The sequence below is a fragment of the Phoenix dactylifera genome, chromosome 1 (genome assembly GCF_051530095.1).
Source record: "Phoenix dactylifera cultivar Ajwa chromosome 1, Ajwa_hap1_PhDact_Kaust_v1.1, whole genome shotgun sequence".
NCBI lineage: Eukaryota > Viridiplantae > Streptophyta > Magnoliopsida > Arecales > Arecaceae > Phoenix > Phoenix dactylifera.
Genome location: NC_143190.1, coordinates 40,440,487 through 40,460,173, shown reverse-complemented (window position 1 = coordinate 40,460,173; position 19,687 = coordinate 40,440,487). Strand labels below are relative to the sequence as shown.

At 49.3% G+C, this 19,687-nt stretch overlaps 1 protein-coding gene across 1 annotated transcript; it reads right to left on the bottom strand.

Annotated features, from left to right (window-relative positions):
* Positions 1 to 247: 247 nt before the first annotated feature.
* On the bottom strand, positions 248 to 19,657 carry LOC149768659 (receptor-like serine/threonine-protein kinase SD1-8). The gene is made up of 6 exons (XM_089924034.1): positions 18,459 to 19,657; positions 2,238 to 2,396; positions 1,916 to 2,126; positions 852 to 1,089; positions 614 to 764; positions 248 to 532 (listed from the first exon to the last, which is right to left on the bottom strand). The coding sequence occupies exons 1-6, from the start codon at positions 19,278 to 19,280 to the stop codon at positions 248 to 250; spliced, it is 1,866 nt and encodes a 621-aa protein (XP_089780160.1). The 5' UTR covers positions 19,281 to 19,657.
* Between the last annotated feature and the right edge of the window lie 30 nt (positions 19,658 to 19,687).

The following is a 19,687-nucleotide window of genomic DNA, read 5'->3' as shown; positions in this document are numbered from 1 at the left end:
ACTATGTTTGTATCTGGAAGAACTGTTTTTTCTTTCTTACACCTGAATCTCTTAATCTTATCTCTGTGAAACTGAGGAGAATTTGCTACTTTGAACATTTTTTCAATGAAATCCCTAATTAGATTTATAGAGATAATGAAAAGGCATAGGAACAATTAAAATCATAGTAAGATACTTTGAACTGTGCCTGACTAATATATTTGTAGAATCCTCCCCCACACAAAAAAAAACCTCATGTTAGAGATTTCTATCGGCCTTCAATTGTAACTGTAATTTTATTGCTGGAAGACCAATCTCTTGCCATCAAAGGGGTTGGTATGCAGAAGCCTGGCCTTTGAGGCTGAGGTAGCAGTGCACTTTCAGTGCCTAACATGAGCACTACCTCTGCCATTGTCGGTCTATCTTCACTCCCTTCTTGCACACACAATAGAGCCACTTGGATACACCGTAATACTTTAGACTCTGGATATGCACATCCCACTGCTTCATCAAGTATTTCCAAGCATCTACCTTCTGTCCATAGTCTCCATGCCTGTGATAACCCATGGATGTTTAGAATGAACAACTAGAAGTTATATTTAGAATGATGACATTATTGCATTTGAGTACTCACATGTCCTAAAAGGTTTAAGCGAGCTTTTGCTTGATTGATCATTCTGTTCTTCTTACCACTTAAGATTTCTAACACTAGAACACCAAAGCTGAAGACATCTGATTTCACTGAAAAGATACCATCCATTGCATACTCCGGTGACATATATCCACTGCATGTCATTAGCAAAATTAGTTTATGCAACTAGGATTTTGCACTCAGGTTTATACTTTATGAATTGATACACTTATGTACTTACTATGTCCCAACAATTCTGATTGTATTCTCTTCAATTTGGTCAACCTTAAAAATTCTTGCAGTGCCGAAGTCTGAGATTTTTGGGTTTAGCTCCTCATCAAGAAGAATATTACTGGCCTTCAAATCTCTGTGAATAATTTTCAACCTGGAGTCTTGGTGAAGGTAAAGAAGTCCTCGAGCAATTCCTAAGATGATGTCGAGGCGCTTTTGCCAGTTCAAAAGTGCACTTCTTGTCCTATCTGGTCCAAAGTTACACTCCTTATTAGTTTGACAAATGTAGTCTGAAATTCAACTTAGCTACTTGTTCTATACCTTTTCCCCTTTGAGATAAGTCCACTACATATTCCAAATAAACATAATTTATCATTTAGAAATATTATACTCTTCAAATCCATGATTAACCTTATAATCATAAGTTGAACTTATATTTAGCACCAGGAAGAATGCCTAATATGCTAATCCTTATACAAGATGAAATAAAATAGTTTTGCACCTTAGATTATTAGCGATGATGTGAGGTTGAGATTCTGCCCATTTCATTTCAATAGGAGATCTAATACATAGTGGTGAGATTATGGGTAAAGGAAGTGCCAAGTTAGAAAAGTCAGATTATCTACTGCCACCATCACCACCACCTCTATTGATCTTTTAAAATAACCAACTTGTTTAACTAAAATGCGTTCTGTCATAATTTCAGTCCTGACAAATTCATGCCATATACCTTTTTTTTCTGAATGATAAGAATACATACAGTGTATGAAAAGTTAGATAGATATTCTTCATGGCGGTCTAAGCTTAATTAGCAATTATTATGTTTGAAATAATTTAACCTGATATGGAAGAAAAATATATCCATCTTAGTTGTTAATCCATTGCCTCATAATCCAGTCTTGGTTTTCTAAAATCCTGCATAGTTTACCTACTTAGAAGACCTAAGCAGAAGTCTGAGCATGCATGATGATCAACTAAATCAAATATTGTCACTAAGCTTGCGAGATGTCCATCAGACATTGCATTGTGTATAGAGCATAAAGTAGTCAAATGGTGCAAGGATAAAGAGCAAACCGAATATGAAGCAGTCCCAACTTGTATTTTGCAAGTACTCATACACCAGCAATCGTTCCTCTCCTTCAATGCAGCAGCCGAGAAGGCGAACAAGATTTCTGTGCTGAAGTTTGGCTATCAGCAACACCTCATTTGTGAATTCATGTATGCCCTGCACAGAATCTTTGGACAACCTCTTCACAGCAATATTTTCTCCATCTTCCAACTGACCCTGCTAATTGCTATATTTAGGTGAGTTCCACAATACTCTTTTTTCAAAGAGTTTGTATCTTGCATAACTGTAGGATCAAGTAGTAGTATGCCCTATAGTCAAAAAAATTACCTTGTAAACGGGGCCAAATCCACCCTCTCCAAGTTTATTATCATCAGAAAAGTTATTGGTGGCAGTTCTTATTGTATGTATATCAAATAAAGGTAACTCTGGCTCATTTCCTCTGCTTTCGTTGTAGGGGGTACTAATTGTTTTACCTAGCATGACAGTTTAGTGTAACAAAATCAATTATGTGAGATTCTTGAATTCAACTGTACTTGGATCTCCATCCCAAAAAAAATCAAAACAAAAGGAAAAAACTAATACTTGTAAACAAAAATAATACTTGTAAAATTTAATTCAAGACGACAATTATTTTAATTGATTCACAAGTATGCATTCACATGGGTACAAATGTGGAATTCATGGTTGATAGAGTGCTAGGTATCATGAGCTAAAGAATATACTAGGTAACAATCAGAGCTCAGCAAGGTCTGTTCTAGAAACCGTGCTTAGATCGTTTAAAGCTTGGGGGTCACTCTGCACCGGCAAGAAAGCTAAAAGTCATGCCATGGTTCAGTAGAGATTATCGAATATATTGTAATTTCTTCCTTTATTAGCCTGCAAATGTCATTTATACTAATAGATTATGAGGGGCCTATCCTTGTCTTTCCTCATCACACACACACACACACACATGTACATGTACCTAATTAGCATATTAATGATAAACAATATTGAGGTAATAATGTAGTCATTGTCAATGTAGAACAAGCCTGCAGAACATAATAAAAACAAATGCAACAAGCCATGCAAGTTTGTTTTCAAATAATACGCCAAGGAAATATAGATGGGTAGAGTTACCAACTACCAAGGGCAACAAATGTAGATGGATAGAGTTGCAATTACCAAGGGCAACTTGTGAAGAAATATATCATAATTCGATATGTGAATACATATATTCAAGACAAAAGCATTTAATACAATTGAAAATGCTTGTCAATTGGGACATGTTAGTTATTTCTTACAACTAGACTGACTATAATATATTTTCTGTGATTTTTTTGGAGCTTATAATATTATACTACCAACTACTAATATATGCATGTTTTGTATTTGGGGCAAATACTGGATCATGAGACAACTATGAACATGATTTAATTAGCCGTTGGTATTGTTTTTGTTAAGGAGTTGTTGGTCATTTGATCGATGGCTTTGTGAGCTTCTAGCTCTCTCCTTATTTCCATTCTTATTTAGAGCCTCCACATTCTCAAGCTTGTTTTTTCTGCTGTTAATAGCAGTCCGAGCTTCTCTCTTGATTGTTGAACTTTGGATTTTTCTTATTTTTTCCTTGTCTTTTTTGAGAATATGATAGTTATTTGTCACTACTCAGGTTTGAATACGACACCTCTCACTTGGAGAGATGAATGCCAACTAGCTTAATTTACCAGCTGTTAGTGTTGAATAACCACTGTATTATTCTCTATCTTGGGCATAGTGTGAAATGAGGGGCCCTATTTTCTCCACCGGAACCATATTCATTGGGGAGGCATTGGGTTGTGCTGCGGTGATGCAATTTTTGGGGCATTGGATTCACATAGTTCGGTCCCAAGTCAGGATTTCTTTTATGTGTCTTTTTTAGTACATCATATCATATGATTTCTTGCATAATATTGATTTCCATATTTGCTTAAAATGATTTTGAAAGTTTTCTATGAGTTTCTTTTTGGTTTTGAGAATATATATTGTATCGATTTTTTATTTATATAAAATTTTTCTTAAGAGTTACATCTAAACCATTATCTGAATATAGGTGACACCTAAAGATCTTGCATCTACCATCCATAATGGCCATAGAGCTCCAGCAGCTCTAGAAAGCAATATGCACACGACTTGTCTTAGACAAGTTTTTGGATACCAAAAACTTCTTAGAGGATACCCAATGACCATTCGCAGCTACAACTTTCTCCCCTTGAGACACAATAAACGCAAAAGCTAAACCAAAAAAAATATATACAGAATGTAAATATAGATGGAGAATCATGGGAGAAATTAGTCCTTATTTAACTAAAATTGAGCCAAGTCAGACTCTAAACATTAAGGTGTTAAATGGATGGAGGAAGAGAACAAGAAAATTAACAGCTTTCTACCATATTGATCTTTACTGCATCATTTGTCATCCCAAGGGATCATTTACCGATCAATATGTTCACTAATTGTTATTTCTTGGCCACAACTTTTTCTAGAAGGGAAACACTCAACTGAACCCTTTTGTAGAACATTAAAAAACACTTCCATTGCAATTAGAGATGGCAATGCTTAACCTATCTAACTTGATTCAATCTGTTGTAGGTCGGCTTGAATTACTTGTTTAATAAAATGGTCAGGCATGGGTTTGGATTTTTGACCTGTTTAATAAACAAGTCGGGTTTGAATAGACAGATTTTTGATCTATTTTCTATCCGACCAAATCCGTATTTGGGCTTGTTGCTGGAAATTGGACCCGGGGGCGACCTTCGGCTGGAGAAGAGGAGCTCCGGCATACTGGGAGGCTGGCGGCGGCGGTCCTTCGGCGGGCGGCATTCTCCGGGGGACCTGCAAAAAAGCCGGTGGCTGGAGATTTCCGGCTCCGGCCCTCCGATGCTTAAGTCATAGGGGGCTAATGTGTGTATGGGAGTAGTAATCAGTCTTCTGAGTTTTGATTTCCCAGCCCCCTCTAAAATGAAGGAGTTCCCCTTTTATAGAGGGGGCCTGAGTTACCTGTGATGTGATGGGGCAAATGATCTGCCGTATACTTTGGCATGCATAGAAATTAATACCCGATCGTGTGAATCAATGTTGTTACTGTAGGGAATTAGGCCGAAGTCCCTAAATCAGTGCGGAGTCAACGCTATCATCTGTAACCAAGCGGGTTTCCGTAGGGGGCTTGATGTCCGTAGGCGGCGGAAGCCATACGCTTTAATTGTTGAGTAATCTAGATGCCTGCCGGAACCATACACGATGATCGTTGAGTGAACAACGAAGGCCATACGCTTTAATGGTTGAGTGGGCCGACGGCCTGCAGAGGCCACGCGCATTAATTGCTGACATGGTAGGAGTACGATCTTCGGCCGAGTGGCAGGAGCATGTGACTGCAGTGGGTGAGCGGCGAGATCGGGCTTCCAAAGTCCAGCCCAAGAAGATGAGGTCGAACTCTGCGTCGCAGCGCTTCGGGGTCCGACAACTGGTCGGGCGCCGAGCCGTGCTGGTAGGGCGCCGAGCTGCCCTGGTCGGGCGCTTTCTGGTCGGCGCATCCTGATCGGGCGCTTTCTGGTCGGCGCCTCCTGGTTGGGCGCCTTCTGGTCGGCGCCTCCTGGTCGGGCGCCTTCTGGTCGGCGCCTTCTGGTCGGCGCCTCCTGGTCGTTCTGGGACGAATTGGTTTTTCCCCTAACACTACCCCCGACTTTCAAGTTCGAGCTGCTCGCAGGCTCGAGCGCGGGAAGTAGCTCTGGCCGTGTAGGTTTTTGGGGGAATTTCGAATTATCGCGCGCCTTGAGGCGTTTTTAATGGGCGGCGTCCTCTCTCCCGAAGGGTCTCGTCGAGGGAGACCTTTTCGCTTTTCGAGGCGTCCTCGCGTCGTGGGCTCATGATGGGGCCACACGATCCAACGAGGCGCTTCCTTACCCGAAGCGTCAACCCGCCATTCATGCAGCGCATTAAGTGTCGGGGTCGACACGTGTCGCGATCTGGACGGAGAGCAGCGTTCTGCTTCGCTGATCTGTACCGTCGAGGAGTCTATATAAACCCCTATTTTGCCGTTTCCAGCTTCTTTCCGAGTCTTTCTTCCCGTAACCTCCGTCTTCTTCCCCGTAGCTTCCATATTCTTCCCCGTAGCTTCCATCTTCTTCCCCGTAGCCTTTCCTTCTCTTCCAGTCCGCCGCAGTCGTCCCGTCATTCTTTCCGGTGAGCTTCTGAAGGTGTCCCCCTATTATCTGCTCGGAACCCCTTTTTTTTTGTTTCTCCTGTTTCTCATGGGTTTGGGCCCGAACGAAGTAGGGTCTACCATGAGTGAGTTGGAGGTAGAAATTGTCGAGGAATGATTTTTTCCTCTGCGGGGGTTCCGTTTGGAACCCGCTGGGTTGGGGGATCGAATAACGAACCCCCCTGTAGGCCGGATCGGAGTGTATTCAGAGTCACTCTGGGCCGGCCTACGATTCTCCCTCCATGGGTTTGTGAATGAGCTGCTCGAGGAATACCAACTTGTTCCGACGCAGCTCGCTCCAAATGCATGGAGGACAATCATCGGGTTCCTATCCCTATGCATGGCGTATGGGATCCCGTCCTCTGTGAACATCTTCCGGCGACTTTTTATGCTGAAGTCTAACCCGGGAGATGGAGAGTGGCTCTATATCTCGCTTCAGCCGGGTCAGCCACTCTTCGTGGGCGCTCCGTCGTCCATTCACGATTGGAAGAGAAAATTTTTCTTTTTGGGTTCCGAGCGATCATGGGGGTTCGACCCCAGGTGGAGGCAGAGCCGGTTCAAGTCCGCCAACAAACTCCCCAGGCTTTCCAAGCACGAGCAGGGGATCCTTGACGCCATCCGCGGCCTCGGGGATGGTATTCTTCTGGGCGGCCTCGTGAGTGAGGACGCCCTGATCAACGTTGGTCTGAGCTCGGCGCGTCCTCAAGGTAAGGGTAGTAGAATTTTCCTTTTTTCTTCCTTTTGTCTTCGTAATTTTGTTTGCTAACTTCTTCTGCTCGTCCTTGCAGACGTCGCAAAAATGGTGACGAAAAGCGGAGCTCTCTATGCTCGGTTCCGCAAGAGAGCGGCCGAGCTCGCAGGGGACCCCGAGCTGAAGAAGAAGGCTAAGATCAGGGTCGTTGAAGAAAGCGCCCCACGAGCCGTGTTCACCGAAGCTGCTCGTGGGGAGGGCTCGGGCTCCGAGCCCAGAAGCACGGGCCTAGTGGGAGTCACCATGGCGCTTCCGTGCCCGGCGCCCATCTCCCAAATCCCTGCTCGGGTGTCGGTCCGACCCGAGGACCCGGCATCTGAGCCGGGCAGTAGCCATGGGGCCGCTAGGCCGCCGAGGTCCACCCTCCCTGTACTGGAATCCGAAGGCCAAGGGGGGAGGCGGCCCTACGCCCTAGAGTGGACTATCTGCGAGGGCGACTCGGCCCTCGAAAATATTGAGACGGCGCGGCAAATCTTCCGTGCCGCGCTCCTCCCGGCGGACAGGGCGAAGATTCAGGCCATGAGCCTGAACAGGTTCCTAGAGTCAGCCCGAATCTTCGCCATCCAGGTAAGCTCATATACTTCGTATTTTTAGCTTTTATGCTCTGACTTTATCCTTTGCCTAATTTTGATTTCTTTTTGCTTTGCTTACAGCACCTCCACGAGGTCGAGACCTTGATCTCGATCAGTGCCGATTACAAGGAGCGGGCTCGCCGATGCTCTCGGGCACAAGAAGAGGTCGAGACGAGGTTGGCCGAGGCCGAGAGAAAGCTGGCCGAGGTCAGCCGAGACAAGGCGGAGCTTCTGCTCAGAGTGGGGGCCACCGAGGACGAGGTCCAACTCTTGTCCGCCGCGCTCGAGGAGGAAAAGGCCGATCATGCTTTGACCAGATCAGAGGTGAGGGCCGCCGAGGCCCGCTTGGCGGAAGCCCAGGCCCAGCTCGTCCTCCGCGAGCTGGCGATAAAGAACGCGGAGGCGAGGGCCGAGGCTCGGGAGAGGGAGGCCCAGGAGCGGGCTCAGAACGCCATCCGACTCTTCCGTGAGTCGGGAGAGTTCCGAGACCTACTTGAGGAGGAAGCCGTGAACGGGCTCGTCCAGGGCTTCAACGACTTTCGGAATCAAGTGAAGCGGCTCTGCCCTGACTTCGACCTCGACCTGGGGCGGGGGTCGACTTCGAGGCGGACGACACTGCCGAGGCGAGGGCTCGGGAGGTCGAGGCAGGCGCCGAGGGAGGTCCGGCGGGAGCATCCGAGGATGCTCCCGTGGTTATCGAAGATGGCTCGGCCGAGACTCCTGCTGCGGAGGAACCGACCACCACCGAGGGCTCAGCGGATGTTCCCAGAGCTGCCCCCGAGGTCGAAGGTCGGACTGAAGAAGTCCCGGCGACCAGTGCCGCACTCGTCTCGTAGGGTCTTTCTTTTCCTTGTTTTGTAAAGAATGGCCTCTATGGCCGAGCCTCAGTTTTGTATTCGGCCTTTGGGCTTCTCTTGTAAATATATTCTCTTTTTGAAATGAGTTTTCTTTTCTAGACTCGCGTAATTGAAGGCTCGCTTCTGAAATCCGTTGATGAGCTTGGGCCACACGTTTATCATGCAAATAATATACGTTTCCGAGCTCGGGACCCAAGTTACCGCTGCTCGGGCTTCCGACCAGCGACATTGCGACTTAGGTCTAGGAGGTAATCGCATCAGGCCTTTGGGCTCGGCGCCGACTCCTGCCGAGCCCTAGGACGAGGCCGCTATCCCGGCTCATTTTACCTGAACTTCGAGTTCGGGCCTTACGTTTACCACGCAAGTAGTATCCAAAGTTTTCGAGCTCGGGACCCAAGTTACCGCTGCTCGGGCTTCCGATCAGCGACATTGCGACTTAGGTCTAGGAGGTAATCGCATCAGGCCTTTGGGCTCGGCGGAGACTCCTGCCGAGCCCTAGGACGAGGCCACTATCCCGGCTCATTTTACCCGAACTCCGAGTTCGGGCCTTACGTTTACCACGCAAGTAGTATCCAAAGTTTCCGAGCTCGGGACCCAAGTTACCGCTGCTCGGGCTTCCGACCAGCGACATTGCGACTTAGATCTAGGAGGTAATCGCATCAGGCCTTTGGGCTCGGCGGCGACTCCTGCCAAGCCCTAGGACGGGCTTCGTAAGCTCGGGCCTCTAGTCGCCGAGGCGAACTGTCGGTCTTCCTTGACCTAAACAGGTCTAGGCATAGGCCCGATACGTCCCCAAGCTCGGGGGTAGAATTTCGCCGAGCTCTCGGTATGAACCGAGGTAAGGTTTGCAGTCGAATAACGTGCGCGGAGCGGATGAGGCCAGGCGGCGGTTGACCTGGGGAATTACCCCGACGCTGATCGGGATTTATCCAAGCATTTAATCGGAGCAAAATAGTGTAAATATTGGTATTAAAGTGCACCTTTTTGTACCGTCAAGGCCGAGCATCTCGCGCCAAGGTTGGCATCTCTGCTCGGCGAACTTTTGGGGACGCTCTTGCTCGGGGTCCGCTTTTCCGGGGATGCCGGCACGTGGGGGAGAGTTGCCATTGGAGATCCGCGTGGGCGTTACTTCGTTATCATTCACGAACACTTGGGCACCGTGGCCTACGAACATTTAGGGGGACCGCGAGGGTACTACCCCATCTTTCCGAGATCGAGGGGTCTGGACACGCACTATCGACACTCGGGGCATCCTGACCTTAGTCGAGGAGGCGCTACGGGGGGCCACGAAGGTACTACCCCGTTGTTGATGTTGAGCGCCACGGAGGGCCGCGAAGGTACTACCCCGTCTTCCCGAGGTCGAGGGGTCTGGGAACGCACTGTCGACCTCGGGGCATCTCGACCTTGGCCGAGGAGGCGCTACGGGGGGTCGCGAAGGTACTACCCCGTTGTTGATGTTGAGCGTCACGGAGGGCCGTGAAGGTACTACCCCATCTTTCCGAGGTCGGGGGTCTGGGAATGCACTGTCGACCTCGGGGCATCTCGATCTTGGCCGAGGAGGCGCTACGGGGGGCCGCGAATGTACTACCCCGTTGTTGATGTTGAGCGCCACGGAAGGCCGTGAAGGTACTACCCCGTCTTTCCGAGGTCGGGGGTCTGGGAACGCACTGTCGACCTCGGGGCATCTCGACCTTGGCCGAGGTATCTGAGGAAGATCGAGACCGAGCTCGAAATTGGCACTCTGGACTTGGCTAAGGCGCCCGTTAATTGTGGTATCCGAGCGAGGCCGCATACACGAGCCGGGCCGGATAGTCTGAGAATCATGAATTAGTCGTTAGAAGATAAAATGACTAAACATTTGCAGTTTGATTGTTGTAAAAAGGTGAAATTCATGTTCCAATCGGAGAGGACCCCTCAGGGTCCTACTGGTAATACACCCGGAGGTTTTCAGAGCTCCAGCTTCGTGGAATGGGGGTCCCCTCAAGAGACTCTAGCTTGTACGCCCCGGGCCGCTGGACGCGCGCGACCCGGTAAGGTCCCTCCCAATTCGGAGCCAACTTTTCTTGCTCGGTCGGCCGAGAGGCTTCAGCTCTTCTGAGTACAAGGTCCCCTGCTTTGAAGGACTTGGCTTTAACTCTGGCATTGTAGTATTGCGCCGTCTTTTGTTGGTACCTCGCCATGCGGACTCGGACGGCTTTCCTTGTCTCTTCGATGAGGTCCAGGTTATTTCTAAGCTGCGAAGAGCTGGAGTCGGCGTCATAATGCTCTACCCTCAGGGAAGGGAGCCCGATCTCCAATGGGATGATAGCTTCCGTTCCGTAGGTCAAGTTGAAGGGAGTTTCGCCGGTGGGTACGCGGAATGTGGTCCGATAAGCCCACATGATGTTGTACAGGTCTTCGACCCATTGCCCCTTGGACTGGTCGAGCCGAGCTTTAAGTCCCTGCAAAATAGTGCGATTTGTTACCTCGATTTCTCCATTCGTCTGAGGATGCACGACCGAGGTGAAGCGGTGGTCGATGCCGAGCTCGGAGCAAAATTCTCTGAAACGAACGTTGTCGAACTGGCGGTCGTTGTTTGATATGAGGATGCGAGGAAGTCCGAATCTGCAGATTATCGACTTTCAGACAAAATCTCGCATCTTCTGCTCGGTGATCCGGGCCACCGGCTCGGCCTCGACCCATTTAGTGAAGTAGTCAATAGAAACGACCAAGAACTTTCTCTGCCCGGTCGCCAGGGGGAATGGTTCCAGGATAACAATTCTCCATTGGGCAAACGGCCAAGGTGAACTGATCGAGGTTAGCGGGGCCGAGGGTCGGCGTTGAATATTGGCGTTCCTCTAACATCGGTCACACCTCCGGATGAAGTCCAGCATGTCCTTTTGGAGTGTCGGCCAGTAATATCCTTGGCGCAGGATCTTGTGCGCCAGTGCTCGGCCTCCCAGATGATTTCCGCAAATCCCTTCGTGGACTTCATGCATTGCATAATCCGCCTCTGTCGGGCGGAGGCACCTGAGGAGAGGGGAGGTAAAAGATCTCCGGTAAAGTTTACCTTCATACAGTACGTACCGACCAGCTTGACGTCTAACTCGGCGAGCCTCACGCTCGTCATTGGGGAGGGTTCCATCCCGCAAGTGGCTGATGAGCTCGTCCATCCAGCTCGGCTCGACTTCGAGGCAAAGAGCTGGCTCGGGTTCCTCCGTGCTAGGTGTTTGGAGATACTCCAGCGCTGCTGCCTTGGGGAGCTCGCTCATTCGGGAGGATGCTAGCTTCGACAATTGATCTACTCTGAGATTCTCCGACCTGGCAATGTGTTGGATGTGGAAAGAGCCCAGAGTCGAGTTGAGGTGTCGGACCTTGTGGAGATACTGCAGCATTAGTGGTTCCCTGGCTTTGAAGTCTCCCAGAACTTGGCTCACAACCAGTTGGGAGTCACTATAGGCCTTCAGGTTTTCGACCTTCAACTCCTTGGCCAGCTTGAGTCCGGCAATCAGTGCCTTGTACTCTGCCGCATTGTTCGAGGCGGTGAATTCGAAGCGCAGAGCCTACTCCGCGACTACCCTGTCCGGGCTGGAGAAGATGAGGCCCGCTCCGCTACCCCCCGAGGTCGAGGAGCCATCCACATGTAAGGTCCACGGCTGCTTCAAGGGCTCTTCCGTAGTAGGCATGGATTCGGGTTCGTCGGGCACGGTGCACTCCACGATGAAGTCGGCGAGCGCCTGAGCTTTGATTGCTAGCCTCGGACGATATTCAATATCAAACTCCCCGAGCTCGACTGCCCACTTTGTAATTCGACCAGCACGGTCTGATCGTTGCAGGATCTGCTTCATCGGCTGGTCAGTCAGCACAGCCACCGTGTGAGCTTGGAAATAGGTCGGAGTCTCCGGGCCGAGACGACCAAGGCAAAGATGGTCTTTTCCAGTTTGGAGTATCGGATCTCGGCATCCCTTAAGACCCGGCTAGTGTAATACACCGGACTTTGGAGTTTGTTCTCCTCTCGGACCAAGACCGAGCTCACTGCAATTGGAGAGACAGCCAAATACAGATAGAGGAGCTCACCCTGCTGAGGCTTCGTGAGCAAAGGAGGAGAAGCGAGGAGGCACTTGAGCTCTTCAAAGGCCCGTTGGCATTCTGCCGATCACAAGAAGTTCTTTAGCCACTTGAGAGCTGTGAAGAACGGGAGACAGCGCTCGGCCGATCGGAAAACAAATCTTCCGAGGGCTGCGACCCGTCCCGTGAGCCGCTGTACCTCTTTAACTGTCCTCGGGGGCACCATCTCCTGGAGTGCTCGGATCTTCTCGGGATTGGCTTCAATTCCTCGTTGGGTGATCACGAAGCCGAGGAATTTGCCCGAGGTGACTCCGAACGCACATTTTGCAGGATTAAGCTTCATCCGGTACCTTTGAAGCGTGGAGAATGCTTCATCGAGGTCAGCCACATGATCCTTCGCCGTCCGGCTCTTCACCAACATGTCATCGACATAGACCTCCATGTTTCGGCCTATTTGGTCTTTAAAGGTCCGGCTGACCAACCTCTGATATGTTGCTCCAGCATTCTTTAGGCCGAATGGCATCACCTTGTAGCAATAGGTGCCCCCATCAGTAATGAAGGCTGTCTTTTCTTCATCTTCCGGCGCCATCTGGATCTGATTGTACCCGGAGAAGGCGTCCATGAATGTCAGCAGCTCATGTCCTGAGGTGGAGTCCACGAGCTGGTCAATGCTAGGGAGTGGAAAGCTGTCCTTCGGGCAGGCCTTATTCAGGTCGGTGTAGTCCACGCACATGCGCCATTTTCCGTTAGCCTTTTTGACGAGGACCACATTGGCGAGCCACTCCGGATAGGATATCTCCCGGATGAAGCCGGCCTTGAGGAGCTTGTCGACTTCCTCGGCCGCCGCTCGTTGTCGTTCCGGGGCCGCGCTCCGCTTCTTTTGTCGCACGGGCTTGGAGGTCGGCTTTGTTTGGAGTCGGTGGACCGCGACCTCCGGATCTATCCCTGGCATGTCGGTGGGCGACCAGGCGAAGACGTCCATATTGGCCTGCAGGAAATTGACGAGGCGGTCTCTTTCGCGGGCATCAAGGCCGGAGCCGACCTGCGCGGTTAGCTCGGGACGATTTTTTTGCAAAGAGATTTGGATGAGTAGCTCACCGGGCTCTATCCGTTCCTTCTGGAGGCCGACCCGCATCTCTAGAGTTTCGGCTGAGAGCTTGTCATCTGGTGTCGAAGTTGATGCCTCGGCCGGCTGCTTCGCTTTGTGGGTCGCCATATAGCATCGTCTTGCTACCGCCTGGTCCCCGCGGACTTCGCTGACCCTCTAGTTGGTGGGGAACCGCATAAGCAGGTGGCAGGTTGAGACCACGGCTCGAAGAGCGTTGAGCCCGGGTCGTCCAAGGATGGCGTTATAGGCCGAGGGCAAGCGCACTACAAGGAAATTCATTCTCACGGTGCTCTCTCGGGGGGCGAGTCCGACCGTGACTAAGAGATCGAGCTCGCCCTCTACTGGAACCGAGTCTCCAGTAAACCCGACCAGTGGGGCATTCATCTTTCGTAGCTGCTTTCCTGTTATCCCCATTCTGGAGTAGGCATCAAAGTACAAAACATTCGCCGAACTTCCATTATCCACTAGGATGCGTTTTACATCAAATTTATTTATGACCATTGAGATGACCACAGCATCATCGTGGGGAGTTTCAACCCCCTCCAGGTCTTCATCCGAGAAGGAGATAGCTTCAGAGGTGCGGGGGCGCTTTAGGGGAAGCCTCTCCTCGGCTGGTCCTCCGGCTGGGGCCCCCCTGCCTATGGTGTTGATAGTGCCAGCTATGGGTTTGTTGGCATTCGGCTCTCCATGTTGCACGATGTCCTCCGCTGGTCTCTTCTCTTCACGCCGGTTCCGCACGAATCGGTTGAGCACTCCTCGGTGGATGAGTGCCTCGATCTCGTTCCGGAGCTGGAAGCAGTCTTTCGTATCATGGCCATGGTCCTGGTGGAAGCGGCAGTATTTCTTGGGATTGCGCCAGGCTCCGGTTTCCCGCATTGGGGGTGGAGGCCGGAAGTAATCCCGTCCTTCAATCTCCATAAGGATCTCGGTCCGAGGGGCGCTAAGGGGAGTGTAATTCTCGTACCTCCCGCGGAGCTGCGGAGATCTCGGACGAGGCGGGGAACTTTGTCGGGGCGGTCCCCGCAGTCGGGGTGGACTCTTCAGACGAGGCGGGTTTTTGGCTCGGCGTGGAGACGGGCTTTTGGGACGTCCGCGCTCTTCGCGACGCCTCTTCTGCTTTTTGGAGGCCTGCTCGGCCCCACCCCGCCTAAAAGCGACGGCTTCTTCGGCTTTGGCGTACTTCCGCGCCCGAACCAGCATTTTTGTGAAGTCAGCTGGGAAATTTTTCTCGATGGAGAAGATGAACTTGTAAAATCGAGCTCCAGTCTTGAGTGCCGACATGGCGATTGATTGGTCGAGCTCGCGGACCTCCCAAGTTGCGGCAGTGAAACGGTCCAGATATTCTCTAAGCGATTCTCCTTCCCTTTGCTTTACGTCGAGGAGGGAGTCTGAGGTTCGCCGCTGAGGTCGGCTGGCAGCAAAGTTGGTGGCGAACTGCCTGCCGAGCTGCTCGAAGGAGGAGACCGTGCTGGGTTTCAGCCCGGTGAACCAGAGCCGAGCTGCTCCTCGAAGTGTGGCTGGGAAGGCCTTGCAGAGCATGGCCTCCGAAGATCCTTGGAGTGCCATCAAGGCTCGGTAACTCTCCAGGTGGTCGAGGGGGTTGGCCGTACCGTTGTAAGGCTCCACTTGGGGCATCTTGAACCTTGGCGGAACCGGCTCGTCCTCAATTTGTTGGGAGAAGGGGGACTTCGTGGAGAACTCGAAGTCACCCTCACGTCTCGCCTTCTTGCCGTGGAGCGCCTCGATCTGGTGCTCCAGCTTCTCGACTTTCTTGTCGAGTTCGTCGCCCTGGGGAATCGCCACAGTGGTCTGTTCGGGCGTAGGTTGTCCTGGGATTGACTCGACCTCTGACGGTTGCGGCCAGTCGCCTAGCCCCCTTGCTAGGGGTTCTCTCCAGGAAGGTGCTCTGGCTGAAGCGTGGCATCGGCACCGCTCCTCACCATTGGCCCTTGAAGAGGCGTGGAGATCTCGGCCTTGGAGGGCCGGTCCACTTGGAGGGGGCACCGGTTGGACCGGGGCCTGGGGAAGCGGTGCTATCGGGGCGCCCTGTGGTTGCAGACTTTGGACAGCGGCAGCTAAGGCCTGAACCTGCTGCACCAGGGCATCAAATTGTTCCGGCCGGACTTGCGGAGTCGAGTCGGCCGGAGGTGGCGAATTCTGGATGGAGTGTCCAGGACTAGGTGGAAGACGTCGGGAGACATTAGAAGTTCCCTTGCTCCTCAGCTTCATGGCCGCGACTTGGGCCCTTCCTCTAGCGCCAACTGTTGCTGGAAATTGGACCCGAGGGCGACCTTCGGCTGGAGAAGAGGAGCTCCGGCGTACTGGGAGGCTGGCGGCGGCGGTCCTTCGGCAGGCGGCGTTCTCCGGGGGACCTGCAAAAAAGCCGGTGGCCGGGGGTTTCCGGCTCCGGCCCTCCGATGCTTAAGTCAGAGGGGGCTAATATGTGTATGGGAGTAGTAATCAGTCTTCTGAGTTTTGATTTCCCAGCCCCCTCTAAAATGGAGGAGTTCCCCTTTTATAGAGGGGGCCTGAGTTACCTGTGATGGATGGGACAAATGATCTGCCGTACACTTTGGCATGCATAGAAATTAATACCCGATCGTGTGAATCAATGTTGTTACTGTAGGGAATTAGGCCGAAGTCCCTAAATCAGTGCCGAGTCAACGCTATCATCTGTAACCAAGCGGGTTTGCCGTAGGGGGCTTGATGTCCGTAGGCAGCGGAAGCCATACGCTTTAATTGTCGAGTAATCTAGATGCTTGCCGGGACCATACACGATGATCGTTGAGTGAACAACGAAGGCCATACGCTTTAATGGTTGAGTGGGCCGACGGCCTGCAGAGGCCACGCGCATTAATTGCTGACATGGTAGGAGTACGATCTTCGGCTGAGTGGTAGGAGCATGTGACTGCAGTGGGTGAGTGGCGAGATCGGGCTTCCAAAGTCCAGCCCAAGGAGATGAGGTCGAACTCTGCGTCGCAGCGCTTCGGGGTCCGACGACTGGTCGGGCGCCGAGCCGTGCTGGTAGGGCGCCGAGCTGCCCTGGTCGGGTGCTTTCTGGTCGGCGCATCCTGGTCGGGCGCCTTCTGGTCGGCGCCTCCTGGTCGGGCGCCTTCTGGACGACGCCTCCTGGTCGGGCGCCTTCTGGTCGGCGCCTCCTGGTTGTTCTGGGACGAATTGGTTTTTCCCCCAATAGGGCTGATTCAGCCTGATTGCCACCTCTAATTACATTGAGTTTGACATTTGCTCATATGTTTTGGTTCTGAAGAGTGAAGTAGGAAAATAAAAATTTTCATTCCTCGTCTAGCTTTTCTTAGACAACAATTCCAAGAAGGATTGTGATGTATCAAGGCACCCACAAACTAGCTCTACTGAAATAAACTAGAGAATAAAGATAGGAGTGAAATCCTTGTAATTTGACCAAAATTGTTTGACATGGATGAAGTGGTCGTTTGTGCCTTAAGTTATCTAAAGAACGCTATTTGGTGCACAGGACCAATACATTGCACTTCTAATGGACTTATGAAAGATGTCAACTTAATTATTCTATGTATTGCACAACCTGAATGAAATCATAGTACTTGTTAGCTTGAGCATTGAATACTATTGTATGTCACTGGTAGGCATAAAATTATTTGATGGATTCTTAGTGCCAAATGTTGATGAAATCTGTTCTGAGAATGTTAAAGAAATCAATGCTAATACTAGAAGTACAATTTATCAATATTATATAATAGCTGGTATAAGTGATAGATCATGTCTGTTTGTGTAGGTAAAGGGGTAAGTACCTTGCTTTCTTTTTCTGCTCTTCTTCCACAGGAGTTGAATCAAGCACACAAACAGAAGAAACACTACCAACGAAGAAATGATAATGGCTATCACAGTCTTCTTTTTACCATAATTACCGCTTATATGATCTGCACAACAATATTTTGGAATTAGGACTTTGACTTAGGGTACATTTTTTATGATACGGAATATCAGTTATATATTTTGTTCTACGCTAACCTATCATATAAATGTGTTTTGTGACATGTATGTTAGAACTGGTATATAATTATATTTCTGCATGAGAAAATGTTCCTAGATTCAGCATGCAGAGAATCACAAACTTAACAGAACTATATCACCATGTCACGTTCACTTAAAACCATATAAAGCAACAAAGAAATGTATGGCAATGTTAAATGTAGAAAAATATATTCTCTCAAAAAATGTAGAAAAATATCCCTTGGTGTTCCTTTTAGTGAGAAAGGGATGTGATTTGGCAAACGGATTAGTTATTAACTATTAATTTGTTGTTTATTTCATTGATTTTAAGATAAATCCTCCTCATTAGACATTATGTTAGCAAAATTACTTCCTTTTACATTACAAATATTGGATGTTGTTTGGGGAAAAAAAGGAGGCTACCATAAATTTTAATCGAAAGAGTGCGTTCATAATACTGGCATATTAAAACCAATTGTCGAAAGTCCTAGCATTGGATAAGAATAAGATGAGTAATAGGGAGAACATAGACCTTACTGCCAATCACAGGAAAAGTTTAATGTATCACGGAGTTGTCATTGCACTTATATAACTTAGATATTATTTTGATTAATTGGTAATATACAACATATTTTTCTAAACAAATAGACTTCATCATCACCTTGTCAGCAAATGGAGGAAATTTTACCAGGAAAGACTGCAATACTCAGCAAAATGGAGGAACTTCTCAACATGACTTTGGCTTGGGATTCCATATATTTGAAGAGAGAAAAGCTACATTGTTATTCTAATTATTTCCCACCTAAGCTTATGTAGGTACTACAATTGGAACCTGGATCATCAGTTCTCGGATAAGCACGCTAAGCTAAATGGGGCTAAAAAAGGAGAAAAATTGGGAAAAGAAAACTGATGTTAAGAGGTCTGCGATAATCTCTTTAGTCATCCGATGCAACCCAACAGCCATATCCAGCTCCTGCAAGAGTTGCAATTGTAGTCTATATATTTACCGGTTTAACTTCCCCTCGCAGGAAATAAACGTTACCTAATTCAGAAGATGCAAGCCGAACATATAGATCCGCTCCTCCTTCAGTGAACACTCTAATATCTACGAGATCTCCGGTCCACGTCATACATCCACTCCCTTCACTGATAGCATAGGCACTGCAAGAGCAGTTCTTCAGGCACCAGTCTTTGCACTCTTCCAGACTTTTGCTGCTGTGCACGGTGGCATTTGATGTATCGGGCAACTTCGCTTGCTGCAGCCCGAAGAAACCATCACCTGATGAACAATTTAGAGCTGTTCTCCGCACACAACCATCGGTATTGTCTCCAATTCTCCAATTTTGAGGAGACTTAGGACTGAATCCCTTCAAACAAGCGCAGGCAGCTGAGTAGTTTGTGCTGCATATGCTATTAGCTCCACAGTTAGCATACTCGTCGCACGGGTCTTTTGGATGCCACCAGTAGAGGTCCCATCCAAGGTTTGGTTTAGACCGCACGAAACGCTGAAGCGCTCCAGTCTCGTTCGACACAAGACGAGATAGAATAGAATTGTCCAGTACTTCGAAACTGTAGGTGGCCTCAGACTTATTGGAACTTAGATGAAACCTGAACAGATTAGTTATGCTCATCTGTGGATTGCCATTAAATCCACGTCCGTTCCAGGGTCCAGTGCGAAATATTAGGTCAGATCCTCTCCATAAGAAAAGCTCTGTTGCTGCATTTCTATTTATCTTGTAGGAGTAGTCCCCTGGTGAAGGGTCGGAGGAGCTTTTCCATGATGTGAGATACGTGTCAAGATTGGTTCTGAAGTCCCGTGCAAGCTTCATACCTGGCAGAAGTGTGTCAGTTGGATGATCAAAGCTCTGCCACAATAAAGTCTTCGAAGTTCCTTCAATCAGGACGAGATTTCCCGAGTCCAGGAGCTGTACAACGGGATTGATTGCATTTGATGTGCCTGTGGACCAAAAAATATATCCGGTGCTATTTACAATTTCCAGAGTTCCATCACCTGTGAGATTGAGAACCCCCGTGGAGCCACTGAGGGGAGAGATTCTATTGGCAACCCACACAACTATTTTATCTGGAGTGTAATATATCCCCAAGTACCGATTCTTCGAATCACCAGGGCTGAAGAAGCCCAGTTCGAAGGTCCCACCTGACGAGATTAAGGTTTGTCCATCTGCAATGGATTTAGTCGGCGTCATTGTATCTCCTGCAATGGATACAGTGAAGA